The sequence below is a fragment of the Desmodus rotundus genome, chromosome 12, assembly GCF_022682495.2.
Source record: "Desmodus rotundus isolate HL8 chromosome 12, HLdesRot8A.1, whole genome shotgun sequence".
Classification (NCBI taxonomy): Eukaryota; Metazoa; Chordata; class Mammalia; order Chiroptera; family Phyllostomidae; genus Desmodus; species Desmodus rotundus.
In genome coordinates, this window is record NC_071398.1 from 61,219,297 (window position 1) to 61,234,077 (window position 14,781).

A 14,781-nucleotide genomic window follows, 5' to 3' on the forward strand; every position below is an offset into this window, starting at 1 on the left:
ACAGTCCAGAAAAGACCCAAGCTTTCCTCCAACCACGTTTATTGAGATAACAAGGCTCTATGTACAAAGTCACACGCACCTGCCGCAGCGAAACACGGCCCTTTCTCACCAACGTCTCGATGAAGTCGGCCCACAGAGCGGCGACAAGCAACGTGCCCTGAACTCAGTGCGAAAGGGCCCAAAGCACACGCAGTGAGAGCAGCCTCACGACTGCGGCTGGCTCAGGGCGTGACACAGCCACACGGCCCCGACGTCAGGACGCCATTTTGTGCACCGCCACGGTGACGCCGTCGTGCTTCTGGATCATGACGTTCCTGAAAGGCAGAGCGCGGGACACTCGGTGAGACGTTCCCCGGGGAGTCGGTGGGAGATTGAAGATGAAGCTTGGCTTAGGACACAACTAAAAAAATATTTAGCGTTTTTCTTTTCTTTCTTTTTTTAAAGAAGATTTTATTTATTTTTAGACAGAGGGGAAGGGAGGGAGAAGAGAGGGAGAGAAACCTCGATGTGCGAGAGATACTTTGATCGGATGCCTCTTGCACGCCCCCAACTGGGGACCCGGCCTGCAACCCAGGCCTGTGCCCTGGGAATCGAACCAGCGACCTTCGGTGCACAGGCTGGCACTCAATCCACTGAGCCACACCAGCCAGGGCAGCACTTTTCAATGTATAAAAGCAATAAATGAACACTACAAAACATTTGGGAAATGCAGAAAAGAATAAACTACAAGAATGGAATGAACCCTATAACCACCCACACCTGGTTTTATCTGTATGTATATACTATTATCCATTTTCCCCGCTTTTTACAAAACTGTGGTGACATCCTACAGTCTGCTGTACCCTGCTCGCGCACTTGGCATAGCTGCAGTATTCCCATTACTACAGAAGTAGTTTCTGTTCTTTGATTGGTCTCCCTCTGTTTTACTTTTTCTTTTTTGGTGGACTGAGAGTTGACAATTCTTCCTCTTCATGGGAGTGTCGCTGTCGTCTGAAAGCGCGTGGGCTTCGGCAATCAATCTGCCTGCACCTGAGGTCCGCGGGGTGCAGACCCCTTATGGCCCTCTGAGCAAAGCGTCACTGGGGAGCACAGGACGGGCCCCGGTCCAGTTTCCCAGGGCCTTTTCTGACGAGAAAGGAAAGGAAGGGGCCTGCCGACTCCGACTCACCCGTTATCCGACTCTAGACACACCACAGGGATGTCAGTGGGGTCCGAGGTCAGCTTAGCTGCCTGCTGGGCCAGAACAGATATCACGCCGGCATGCTCATCCGACAGCGTCCCGCGGCCTGGAGGACAGAGAGCACATCATGTCGCCTGGCTGCCCGAGAGTGAGCGTAGGGCTGTGGTCGTCCCTGTCACTGAATTATTCACAAAAAGAGTTCAGTCCCAGGTCGCGTAGGTTAGTAACTGACGTGAAGTGATTTTGCTCTGGTGTACTCAGCTGGTTACACCAGCGAGAAAGCCTGACTTCAGTTCTCAAATTAATAAAGTCGTAACCGACACTCAGTTTTCAAAGTCATTCCCAACACCATCTCTAAACACCTTTTCAAGCGTATCAGGAAGCTGTAATTCAAGTCAACCTGAAAGCCATAAATTCACTTTATAGGAACCTTGCTGAAACCAACAAGAAAGGCGAAGTGAGGTCGACAGAAAGCAGCCGGCAAGGGCAAGAGACCTGCTGAAACGAATTCCTCATGTGGAATCTGATTTCCCTTTATTGAGCTCAGCCTCAAAGGGTATGCAGGCCTTTACTCAGGGGCTCAACTGTAAGACCACCTTGACAACATATGTGGCTATTCTGTGAGCAACTAGTTCCACCAGAACGAGCTGGCTGTGTTCCAGTGTCAACAGGGTTGGCTTTTTATTGTTTGTTTCAGCCTGTAAATAATAACTAAATCATGGGCAGCAGGTACAAAAAAGGAATTACTAACTTTACAATGTATCTGCATGTATAACGGCAACACAAGCCTTATCTGCCCGAAACTAGTCAGGTAACAGGCACGCAGCTGCGCAGAGCGGAGGAACGTAGGCTGCTGTACAGGACAGTAGCTGGGCACAGCGCAGCCTTCCAGCCCTGAAGGTTGCCTCACTTGAATTTCCATTAGTGAGTCGGGCAAGCGCCCCACTCCCCACCTGCCTTTTTTCTCCCAACTCACTGTGTGCGCAAAACCTGAGTCACACAGATTACCTTCCAGTCACCCGCCCAGCAAAAGTTCAGTTTCAAAAAGTCCGGCAGTAAAGAGGAGTCCTGGGCTTGCTAGTTCTGATACTAATCAGCCGAATGCACTACTGTTTACCTTTCTGGATTTCTTTCCTCATTTGTAATTGTCATCATCTACTGAGAGTTACGGCTGTGTTGTGTGCTGTGTTTGACACGTATTATATAATCTTATAGCACTGTGATTAAGAAGCTTTGGAGCCAGACTCAAATCCCAACTGAACCACTTCACTTCTTTACCTCCTGTTACAGGGAATAAACGACTTCGTATACATAAAGCACTTAAGAGTGCTGTCTGGCACCTAGTGAAAGGTCAGCAAACGCAATTCAACAATTACTATCATTACTAAACAACTCAGTGAAGAAACTGAGGCTCAGAAAGGTTCTTTTTGGTCCGAGCAAATAAATGGAAGAGCAGGGGGCTGAACCCAAACCCAGGTGTGTCCAACTCCGAAGCCCCATTTTCACGCCTACTCACTTTTTAGGTGCAGACTAAAAAACAGTGCCCTGCAGGACTAACGTGAAAACTGGAGATTAGTGTACGAAGCCCAGCAGCACCAGCAGCCGGCACACATTCCATCCACGTAACTGCTGAAGTCCTTTCCCCATCCACTTCTAAATGAGTCAAACACCACTTTAGTAGAAACAACTGAGTACTGCAAGGAACGTTCCCACCTTCGCAAGTACCAAGTGAAAAGCTTTAATTTTCTGATCTCACTACTTGGAGATAAACTCTACTCTCACAAAAATAGCCACAAAGCGGCAAGATAACAGCACACGGACTCTGCATTAGCATCAAATGCTGTGCCACCCACTGAAGCTGACGGGGGATACTTACAGCCCAAGTTAAGCCCTTGCGAATCTGTGCACAGGACTCCAACAATGGATGGATTCTTCATTCTAATTCCAGAAACATATCATGTGAAAAACTGAATTTAAATATCACAGCAACACACACAGGCATTCTACACACCAAGCATTGATGCAAATGCTATAAACCAGTGTTTCAATCTTTTTTCATTATCGCCCCCCACCCACACACCCGAGAAAAATCATCTAACTTAAATAGTTAAGCCAATTTCTCTCTGACGACAGAAAAGATTTTATCAAGAAGGTTTGGAGGGCCGCAAACATCGTAATATCTAGGACTCTGCTGCCCTCGCTGAAAACGCATGCTTTAGTGTGCTAACTCACTCAAAACAACCGCTGCAACACTCCAGCAACACGGCTGCCTAGAGGCCGGGAAGCTGAGGGGCACGGAAGCGACACAGGTGTTTCCCTGCACTCCTCCTTATTCCGAATTGTCTGTAGCTAGTCCCCGGTGAAAAACTAAAGGGACGTCTTTCATTTTCTTAATCACACACGGAAGGAGAAGCGCGTGTGTGTTTACGTTTACAATGCAAGGCTCGTCTGCACCAATGGCACTTCCTTTCCCCAAATTAACTCACTTCCTGAGCCACGCGCAGAACGCCTCTGTCCAGAGACCATATCAACGTGACCGGCGGCTCAGGGCTCGGGCCGCGTAGATTCGCTCCGGAGGGAGTGTGCGGTGCCCAGCGGAATTTTAATTCCGGGTCACCAGCCCCCTGCGGCCCCAAAGCTCGATTCACCCCGGACCCGGCCGCCGGGGGGTCGCGCGGTGTTCCTAAGTCACCTGGCCGGCACTCACAGCTCGCCTCTTTGTCCCGCTCAAGTGCCCCCGCCACGACCTTAGGACAGTCCGAACCGGCCGCACCACTCACGTGTCCTCTAAGTGCTGCTCCAGAGTCGCCTCCATCCCGCCCGGCGCCGGGTTCTTCCTCCTCCAGCACAGGCCGCGAGCGCTCCTCGGTCACGTGACACAGCGAGGCGCGCGCAGGACGGCGCCTGCGCAGGGACAAACTTCGCAGCGCAGTCGCGGCGTTGGGAACCGGAAGCGCTCACTCGGCTCCAGCTGCGAGAGCCACGCAGAGGTGCTGCGCCGGAGCATCAAAAGGCGCTCTGGAATCAGGCGGGGCGAACTGTCCCCGCAGGTTTCTGGCCGGCTACTTTGTGTCAGGGATGTGACCCTGGTATTCCGATTCAATCGACTCCGAAACGTCCTCCAGATTTTGTGTTAGTTTTACCGTGATGCAGTGGTCAGGCAGGATCTGCTCCAGGGGGTGGTGGGTCAGGGACCGAGAAGAGACACGGGACCCTATGAAGGGGTCCACAGTTGTGGAGGGGAAACGACAGGCACACGGGGCTAGAGGACGAGGTGGAACAAGGTGAAAACACCCTCTAGGTATTGGGAAGGTGTCGGGATTTTAACGAAGACATCGGTCTCTCTTTAGCAAGGGCTCGGGACAGCTTGGGAAAGAAGGTGGCATTTGAAAAGAACACGAGGTAGTACAACTTAGTAACTTTAAAATTAATTATAAATCGGTTGTAAAAATAAGGAAAGAAAGCCACCCATAGTCTGCCTAGAGATGATTGTTAATCTCTTGGACAAATAAATATCCTTTCAGCCCATCGTCTTTGCAAATATACGCTTTTAATTTATTTTTCATTTTTAAGTGCAATTGACATACGTACTGGACACACAATTCTGTAGCTGGCCCTTTTCACAGGGTTTAGCATAAATATCTTTCCACATTCGGTAAGAGTTCATTTACATCCTTTGTAATACGTACAAAATATTCCATGTTATAGCTGTACCTTACTGAGTTACCAGCCCCTTATTAACGTGCGGCTGGGTTGCTTGTGATTTTTGCCTGTAGTGCTTTCCTAGCTGTGTTAGTGAAACTTGCAGCTTCCTTAAAATTCTAGTCTTTAAATTTTAGAAAAAAAGCATTAGACAATGTGAGGAGCCAGCCTGCCTCCCGCTGAAGTCCTGCCCGAGGCAGCTTGGCGCTGCAGTACCGCCCCCTTGTGGTCCAAGGCTGTGTAAAGCTTTGCGGGGCTAGTGCTTCCCAGCTCTAGTTTGTTTTACCTCCAGGGCAGTGACGTCCAAGAGAAATGTCATGTGAGCGACATCTGTAATTTTAAATGATCTGGTAGCTACACTACAAAGTAAAACAGGTGAAGCTAATTTTAATAGTATGTTTTATTTATCCAATAATATGCCCAAAATATTATCACGTCAACATATAATCAATTTAAACAATACCACTGACATATTTTACATCCCCCTCCACACACACCATCTGAGTCTTCAAAATCCAGTTTCTGTTTCTCACTGACAGCACATTTCAGTTCAGACTCGCCGCATTTCAAGTGCTCCATAGCCACGTGGGGCTAGCGGCTGCCCGGCTGGCGAATGCACCTCCAGGGTGTCTGATGATCTCACAGCCAGATCAGTGACTGAAGGATTCCCAGAAGAGTTGATGGGTACGGTTCAAGCTGTAAGGAAGGCCTCTGAAGGGGAAAAGGAGCATAGGGAGAGGAAGACCAACGGCCCAACTGGAGAGGGAGGGAAGCTACCCTACCCCATTCCCTCTCTCTGCCCAGTTTTGCTGTCTTGCCCCAGGGGGTGGTGGTGGAGGGAGCCGAGTGGCTCATCTAAGTGCGGGAAGTGCTGGGGGCTGGGCTGATGGTTGGAGGAGGTGTCTGGGCCCTAAGTGCGGAGTATTCGATGATTCTTGAGGCTCAGTTTTGAGTGCTGATAACCATTTCCGGGGTGACAGGGAAAGTCTCCCTGCTCCCACATTAAAGTGCTCACCTCACTGCATTGTTGTTGTCATATTTACTTTTCAAAGATGGGAGGAGTGTCTTCTCCCATTTCTTCACTTGCAAATTGCAGAACTCAGCAGGATTCCACCTGGTTGGTGTTTACTGAAGGATCTTGGTGGGTCTTTTGGGAATGGACTCTGTGTAAGGTAAAGAACCTTTAAGTCCCAAACGTTAACCACCTTTATGGTCTTCTTTCTCCCCTCCTGCAAAACACAAGCTCTTGGAAAATGGCAGTCCCAGGAGGGCCTAGCAGAGGATGCCCACCAAGGCCGCGGAAAACCCTGCCCAAGCCGGAAGGTGTCAGGTGCCTGAGCCAGTGAGGCTCGCAGAGGAGGCCCCGCGCTGGGTGGTGGCCTCGAGTCAGACAGAGCTACAGTTATATCCTGGCTTCACCACTGCCTACCTGTGTGACCACTGAGCCTCGGGGACTCACTGGGATACCGTTACCTGCCTCATCAGCTTGTGGGGAAGGTTATATGATAATTTTTGTAAGAGGGGCTGGTGCATTGTAGGAGTCAGTAAATGAGCTTTGCTAAATCGAGTCGGGATTTATCCTGACTCAGAAGACTCAGGTTGTTTCCTCAACTTGCTTACAGTCCAGGTGAGGACACATAGGAAAGAATCACCGATGGCTCCACGAAGGCAGGAGCCCAGTGACGGCCAGGTCCTCAAGCAGGCTAGTGTTCGTGCGGGACTGAGACCTCGGGGCTGGCCTTGCGTGGCTGTCCCAGAGTGCTGTGTGAGTGAGATGATTAAGTAGCTTTTATTACACTTTTTGATGCTATCCAAAATTACAAAATACAGTGAGAAAAGTCACCTGAAATCCTAGCCTGAACTCTAATGACGTGAATGTGAATGAGCTAAGTAGAATGGGGTAGGATGTGGGGAAGCTGGAGGTGGGGAAGACATGTCAGAAGTTTCACAAGAGTCTTGCCAGCCTGAGCACGCCACTCCCTGGGAGCCGCCTGATAGGCCCCGGGGCTCGCCTGAGTCCTAGGTCCAAGCCTGACTCCTGACAATGACAATGGCAGTGGTGTCGGTACAGCTCACACACACGGAGGGACAGCCAGTGCCAGGCAACTCACAGGCCTTGTTAGTTTTCGCACGTTTTTGAAGTAGGTGCTGTCACTACCCCTGTTTGCAGTTTAAAAAGCCTGGAGGCTCCGAAGCACGATACTTGCTCACGACCTCCCTGCTGGCCAGTGGTGCGGCCGCCCCAGGACCCTCTGCTGGACTGCCTCAGCTCCCCGCACTCCATCCACAGCCCAGCCCCGGAGAGCAATGGGAGGGTTTGGAGGCCCGGTCCAAAACTCTTATTCTCTCTTTAAAATTTTGTTTTTAAATGTATTGATTTGAGAGAGAGGGAGAGGGAGGGGAGAGAGGGAGGGGGGAGAGAGAGAGAGAGAGAGAGATTGATTTGTTGTTCCACTTATTTATGCACTCATTGTTTGCTTCTTGTATGTGCTCTGGCTGGGGATTGAATCCGCAACCTTGGTGTGTTGGGACGATGCTCTAACTAACCCACTGAGCTACCTGGCCAGGGCCTAGATCTCTTCTCCTCTAGTGAAGAAACCTGAGGGTCAGAGAAGGGAAGTGGCTACTTTATTTATTTATTTTAAAAAATAGTTTAAGCCCTGGCTGGTGTAGCTCAGTGGATTGAGTGTGGGCCTGCAAACCAAAGGGCTGCAGGTTCGATTCCCAGTCAAGGTACATGCCTGGGTTGTGGGCCAGGTCCTCAGTAGGGGGAGTACAAAAGGCAACCACACACTGATGTTTCTCTCCTTCTCATTCCCCTTCCCTTCCCTTCTCTTGAAAAATAAATAAATAAAATATTAAAAAAATAGTTAAAAAATTATTTTTAGAGAGGGGGAGGGAGGGAGGAAGAGAGGGAGAGAAACATCAATCCTTGCCTCTCCTATGCGGGGAAGTGGCTAATTTAGAACTTCAACTGCAGATTCTTAGTCTTCTCTCGTGTGCTCTAACTATATTGCGCTGCTGGAGGCTGTCTTAGAGCTTTAATTAAACCAGCGACAGAGACACTCATTGTTACAGGTTGAATTGTGTCTCCCCCAAGTTCATGTGTTGAAGTCCTAGCCCCCAGTACTTCAGAATGGCACCTGATTTGGAAATAAGGTCTCTGTAGAGGTAATCAGATTAAAATGAGGTCAACAGGGTAGGCCTTGATCCTATATGACTGGTGTCCTTATAAAAAGGGGGGGTTCGGGCACAGAGGAAAGACAGTGTGACAAGACAGAGGGAGGGGCTGGCCATCTACAGGCCGAGGGGAGAGGCCTGGGACAGCTTCTGCCCTCGCAGCCATGGAAGGAAGCTCCTGCCAACACCCTGATTTTGGACAGCTAGCCTCCAGAACTGAAAAGCAATGAATACATTTCTGTTGCTTAAGCCGCTCCGTGTGTGGTGTGTTGTTACGGCAACCCAGGGAAGCTAATATACACGAATATCGATATGTTCTACCAGTCAGAGTCGCTGGCTGTGACATCACCAGCATCGGGCGGCCCTTCTATAACAGGAAAGCTGGTTGGGAGAGGCACCCTCCCAAAGGCAAAAGGATAGAGCAGATAATCTTCCCAGCTCGCTCCCAACCTTGATCTTGGCTAAGATCTTTTTCTGACATTGGCCAACAGGGGTGGCACCACCCATTTGATTGTGACCTCGAGTCTGGTTTATACCCCTGAGCCTGGCCCAGGGAAGGCACCTGCTAAGTGTGTGGGCGGGGGAATGGCGGGGAGAACACACTCCTGGCTGCTGGGATCCTAGCCTCTCTAAGCAATGAGCTGGGCAGTCAGTAGGTGGCGGCTGGAGTTGACAGCCGAGCTCTAGTTCTGGGAGACACCAGCAAAATAGATTTGGGAGGACTCAGGGTTGGCTGAAGAAGTTCCAGGGCAGGAAGCTATTTTTCTGCTGCATTATTCATTTTGCCGTTGAGGAAAAATGTGATGCTGACTTCCATATCTAAGTCTTCATCAGCTGCTCTGTTAATGCAGCCATGACAAATCGCAACGAAACTCTTACGAATAAAAAAACGATTAACCCAGTATAAAAAATGGTAGAGCCCAGAAAAGAAAATTTAGAGGAGCCGCGAAAATACCTTATTCTTAATTTACCTGTCTGCATGACACATCAAATCGCCTCAATGCTAAGATTTATGGGCCTGGGAATTATGCAAATCAAATAAGCGCCTGAGAATGAAAGGAGAAGAATCACCCGTGTTAGCACGCGTTGGTGGTGCAGACCTGCACGCGGATGCCTGTGGGTCGGGCGGACTTGCAGAGTCTGGAGGGCACTGCCGCCCATCCCCCCAGCCCTGGCGGGTTTCAGAGAGCGCACTGGCGGGGCGACAGCACGTTCCATCGCCAGTGATCTCTACCACTGTCCTGGGAAAATCTGTCTCGGACAGTGAGATGTCGTTGTGATATTTTGGCACCTGTGAGCGTAGGAGGGTGTCCCTGGTCTGTCCTTCAGAAGACAGCGTTGAGAAGACACGATGGCCCGCCGGGGTGTGCCCATCCCGCCACGGAGGGTAGAGCGACCAGCTTTCTTGTCGCCGGCTTCTGACTGTCTTGGAATCGAGGTTTAGCTTCAGGAGCTCGTCTACCCTCACAACATTGAATTATTGAATTAAAGACTTTGGACAAGTCCTCTCATGCCCTGAGAACTCAGGTTTTTCGCACTGTGAACGAGGGTAAAAAAGTACCCACCTCAGGGTGGTGCGTGGATTCCTCGCCGCGGCGGGTGCGAAGCCCACGGCGGGTCGGTCAGGTCTGCTGCACTGAACAACAGCGGTTGCTGCCCTTGGACCTGGAGAAACAACGGCCCAGGCAAACCTGAGCGAGACCCTCATTGATGGTCCTTTGTTGCAAGCAACAGAAGCTGCCTTTGGTGTATGGAGGGAAAGGACTTTTTATTTTATTTTTAAAAGATTTTATTTATTTTTAGAGAGAGGGGAAGGAAGGGAGAAAGAGATGGAGAGAAACACCCAATTTGCGAGAGATACATTGATCGGTTGCCTCTGGCGTGCCCCCTGACTGGGGACCTGGCTGGCAGCCCAGGTGTGTGCCCTGACTGGGAATCAAACTGGAGACCTTTTGGTTCACAGGCCGGCGCTCAATCCACTGAGCTACACGAGCTAGGGTGGGCAGGGATTTCAAAATGACATTGGGGAGCTGGTGTTCCCTGCTGTGGGGAGGGGTCTGAAGAACTCAGCCTAAGCTTCCAGTGACAAAGCTCCCAACTCCGCCCCGCCCCCAGGAAAACACCCCACCACCGCCCCCTGCCTTGTCCACATCCACAGCAGCTTGCAATACTCATGTCATTATGGCAGAAAGAATCTCGTCCTACGGCTCCTGGGCCCCTGCTCAGCCGCTGCCTTTGCCCGCCAGTGGAATCTTCCCAGAGCCTCTGAGACGCAGGCTGTGCAGGTAGGTATGTGTAAGCAGCGGCCTGGGTCACATTCCTGGCTTTAGTGGCAAAGGAAACCGAGCACGAAATGTTCTGTTTTCTGTATTTGTTTTGAAAGTGCCCTGAACATGGCAAAGGCATTCACAGGGGCCTTGCACATGTCTCCTTCACAGGGCTTCTTGCTCTGCATGAGCAGGCACTCTCAGGTGGGGGCCCCCAGCCCCTTCCACAGCTCAGTCAGCCCCTGGGCATGCTCCATTCCCTGGCAAGGGGGGGAGTAGTGCTTTCTGCCCTCTCTCCCGCCCGAACGGGGTGGATGTGGCCTTCGAGAGCATTGCTCACTTTGCTCTGTGCTGTGCAGATAAAGGCCATACACTGCATCTCAGAGTGCGCCTGTCCAGCCTCGTGCTGTGGCCTTGCCGTGGCTCTGCGGGTCCATTGCCCTATTACTTCTCACTCCTAGTTGGCCAAAGTCTACGCAGGGGCAACAGTAAACGGGGCAGAGCTCCCTCAGTCCAGGGCCTTGTGTTCTATGTGGTAGATCAGCTAGAGACCGTGGAAAAACCCAAGGTCTATTTTGGATTAGAGAAACTTTTCAGACCAAAGGTCCTGTCTGACCAGTAACAACCTGTGTGTCCGGCCCGGCCCAGAGGCTGGGGCCAGTGCTGCCTTTTTGGGCACCAGATTTTAACGAGAGGCCTCAGTGGGCAGGCAGGGCCCCCTTCCCCACGCCTTTCAGGGAGGCAGCTGCTTCTGGGAGAAGACGAGAGGGAGGAGCTGGAGGGTAAAAAGGGAAACACCAAATCCTCAGGGTCAAGGCCTTTTCAGAATTTGAGGGTGTGGTCTGTCTTTAACGCCAGGGCCCCTAGAATAGCACGGGGCCTGAGGCAGGTGCTCAATGTCTGCTCTGTCAGGGAGGGAACCCCCGTGGGAAAGTCAAGGGGAGCTGTGGGAGTCTCATGGGAAGCTGGCCCTCTCCGACTGTCATCTACACAGCATTGCTCCCACGGAGCCATAGAAACGGGGCGGCCCCAAGTGTCAGCAGCAGTGGGGACAGTCTCCCTGACTTACTTGACTGCTAAGGGTTTCACCTCTCTAGGTTTTTTTTTTAAAGATTTTATTTATTATCATTTTTAGAGAGAGGGGAAGGGAAGGAGAAGGTGAGGGAGAGAAACACTGATGTGTAAAAGAAACATCCATTGTTTGCCTCTCACACCCCCCACCCGTGGACCTGGCCCGCAACCCAGGCCAGGGACTGGGAATTGATCTTGTGACCTATCGGTTCACAGGCCAGCACTCATTCCACTGAGCCACGCCAGCCAGGGTGGCTATGCTTCAGTTTTAATATCTGTAAACTCAGTCAGTTTCTCACTCAAGAACACTGCACTTGCCCTTGTACTTGAAGATGGATAAAGGAACTTTTACCAAGCACATCCATTCACACAAGTCATCTCATTTGAATCTCACAGTCATCCTTGGAGGAACCTCGATCCCGTTTCGTGGATGAAGTCACTGAGGTCTGGAGAAGTCAACTAACCTGTCAAGGTCACAGAACTTGAAAGCATTCATGGCCTTGGGATTTCAAACTAGGGCCAGCCAGTCTCCAGGACACAGATCCCAGATGGGCCGGCCCCTCAGCGACTGGCTTCTCACCCAGGTTGGACAGCACAGGCCTTCGAGTCAGCCCCATAAAGTGGCCGAGGACGGCCCTGTGCCCCTCTCCCCGCCCGGCAGGGGGAGGGCTTGTCCCCGTGCCTTTAGACACGGGTAGTAAATCAACCGCCACATTAATTCTGGGCCATCAGCATCTCTCCCCAGAAGAAAGTCGGAGGCGAGGAGACTAATGTCTCATTGATCGCTTCAATTGCCGGAGGGGTGGGAAGATGAATGTAACCCCATCCATCAAGGTGGAGCGGGGCCAGTCTGAAGGCAGCAGAGATTACTTTCTGGAGACAACGGTTCATCACTCTCTGGACGAACGCCTGTGAAATTAGGACTGACCTGCCTTGTGAGGAGATAGACACATCCATCAGCAAAGAGAACATCAGGGAAACAAGCAGGTTCCCTGGCTTTTTTCTGCTTGTGCTTTCCCTAATACTTTGTCGGTTGGTTGGTTTGTTTGTTTATATATACACTTCGCCACAGCAGACCAAGATCCACCCTGGCCCGCAGGAAGCAAACATTTGTTGAGGGTGACGGTTGCCAGGTGCCGTCCTAAGTGTTTTATAATTACAATGCAGCAGCTTCCGCGGGTGTTCTTATTAGCACCTTTTTTCAAAAACTTTTTTTATTGTTGTTCAAGTACAGTTGTCTCCATTTTCCCCCACAGCTCCCCCCGACCCCAGCCATCCCCTCCTCCCTCCCTTGACCCCACCCCCTTTGGTTTTGTCCATGTGTCCTTTACAGATATTCCTGAGTTAGCACTTTTTCATGGATGTAGAAATGGACTCTCAGAGATGGTGAGTGACTCACCCGAGGCTGCTCAGCTAGCGAGGGGTGAAATCAGAGGCAGTGTGGCTCTCCCGAAGCTGCCTTCAACCCCACATGGGGCCTGCAGGTCATTCAGCCTGAAAAGGAGACCCCTGTGCCCTCCTTCCACTCCACTCCACTCCCTCCCTGGCCCACCCTTTAAGGAGCCCTGCTGGCCCCAAGGAGCGTAGACCCCAGCTGAAGGGCGGGAGCATCTAGAGGCCTGGGTCAGAGTGTCTGGACAGACAGCTGAGGCTCCAGAAGGGGTGGAGGGGTGGGCGGCGGGCGGTGGGCAGCGGCGGTCTCAGCACGCATGGGGACTGTCTCTGAGCCGTCAGAACTGGGACATCTGGAGCGTCCAGCTGCAACGCAGGCTGCGGTGGCCACTGAGCGCCTGTGGAAAGGTCACGGCCGCGGGTCAGGAAGCTTAGGTTAGGAAAGTCTGGAGACCACAACAGTGTGATTTCAAAACCTAGGAAGGAACAGGCACACCCGAGATCCTCAGAAAACAGAAGTCTACCGCTGAAGTCTGATTCTTTGCTTCAGCCGGGGGGCAGTTGCGCCCTCCCCTCCAGAGGAAAGAGCCCCCAGGCTGGTGGCGACAGCGCTGCCAACGCAGAGGTCACTCCGGGGGGCTGCAGTTTCTATCCTCCGTGGCCGGAAATAAGTTTTCTAATGAATGCCGCTCTGGGTCCGCCAGAGATGGCTGCTCTGTGGTGGGGCTGTTGGCGGTTTATTTCTGTGATCGATGCTGGTGACATTTAGAGTCTGTCAGGGAGCTAGTTCACGGACGCCCCACGAGGGGGGATGAATCAGCCCGGAAATGCCATTCCCCGGTCAGGGCAGGGTCGGAGAGGAGTCTGGAGCGTGGCTGGAAAGGCCCAGGTTCTTTACAGGCTCTTGTGGGGTGGGGGGTGGGGGTTGGGGGGGGTCATGGGAGGGGCTGGCCTGTCCTGGCACTATGTGGGGGGCCTGTGAGAAGGGCCAGGAAGAGACACAAGCTAGGAGGGGCAAGAAGGTTTTTCCTGGGCTTTCTCATGTAAAGGTATTGCACCGTGTTGCCCGTAGATTTTACTGTCTAAGACACGCGTGAAAGGAAGCTTTCTTCCTGCCATTCCCGGGGTCTGCAACGGGCTCCCCAAACTACCTCTTGTACCTACCAGCAGTCCACCCGTTCACCGCAAGGCTGATCTCAAAAGGGAAAAGGTTTTTGTTTTTAAAGATTGTATCTATTTATTTTCTTTTAGAGAGAGGGGAAGGGAGGGAGAAAGAGAGGGGGACGAACATCCACGTGCAAGAGAAACACTGATCGGTTGCCCCAACCGGGGACCTGGCCTGCGGCCTAGGCGTGTGTCCTGACGGGAGATCAAACCTGGGACCTTTCGGTTTGTGGGATGCCACCCACCCCGCTGAGCCACACCAGTGAAGGAAGGAAAGGGAAAGCGTTTTGGATCCCCCGCCTGGAAGCGATCCTCACCCCGACACCCGCAGCCCTTTGTACGTTACCGTTCAACCGTGATGTTCAGCCATTTCAGAACACGGCTTTCCTGAAGCACGAAATGGACAGGGCTCAAAGAGGTAGAGACTCCTGCCTGGGACAGCCAGTGAGGTGGCAAAGCTGGTTCAAGGCACACTTTGGGGAACTGGAAACTGATAAGCCTTTAAGGAAAGGCCTGAGTAAAAAAGGTTACAAAACCAACCTGGTTGTTCTTGTGTGTATGGGCAAATGACTTCTGCCAAGAGTGCCAAGATCACTTAATGAGGAAAAGACAGTGTTTTCAACAAAAGGGGTGGGGAAATGGGACATGCACATGCAATAGAATGAAGTTGGGTTCTTACCTTAGACCTTATACAAACCTGAACTCAAAGCGGCTCACAGACCTAAAGGGAAGCGCTACAACTGTAAAACTCTTCGAAGAAAACAAAGGGCAACCTTCACATGCAGGGTTTGGCGATGATTTCCGAGATATGACGCTAAAGGCACA

General features: G+C 51.6%; 1 protein-coding gene across 2 annotated transcripts; it reads right to left on the reverse strand.

Moving 5' to 3' along the window:
- Positions 1-22: 22 nt before the first annotated feature.
- LAMTOR5 (late endosomal/lysosomal adaptor, MAPK and MTOR activator 5) lies at positions 23-4,085 on the reverse strand. Of its 2 annotated transcripts, none has more exons than XM_024570344.3 (4): positions 3,961-4,085; positions 3,057-3,118; positions 1,169-1,286; positions 23-314 (listed from the first exon to the last, which is right to left on the reverse strand). In XM_024570344.3, the coding sequence occupies exons 1-4, from the start codon at positions 3,993-3,995 to the stop codon at positions 254-256; spliced, it is 276 nt and encodes a 91-aa protein (XP_024426112.1). In that variant the 5' UTR covers positions 3,996-4,085; the 3' UTR covers positions 23-253. The 2 variants fall into 2 exon arrangements, with proteins under 2 accessions (XP_024426112.1, XP_045059868.1); XM_045203933.3 differs by lacking the exon at positions 3,961-4,085 and adding an exon at positions 3,413-3,561.
- Positions 4,086-14,781: the final 10,696 nt, after the last annotated feature.

Excerpts from the sequence above, each read along its gene's own strand:
- LAMTOR5 (XM_024570344.3), bottom strand. The coding sequence starts at position 3,995 with ATGGAGGCGACTCTGGAGCAGCACTTAGAGGACAC. Across the intron at positions 3,119-3,960 it reads GAGCAGCACTTAGAGGACAC|AATGAAGAATCCATCCATTG; the intron begins GTGAGTGGTGCG and ends TTCTGGAATTAG. Across the intron at positions 315-1,168 it reads TGTCTAGAGTCGGATAACGG|GAACGTCATGATCCAGAAGC; the intron begins GTGAGTCGGAGT and ends TCTGCCTTTCAG.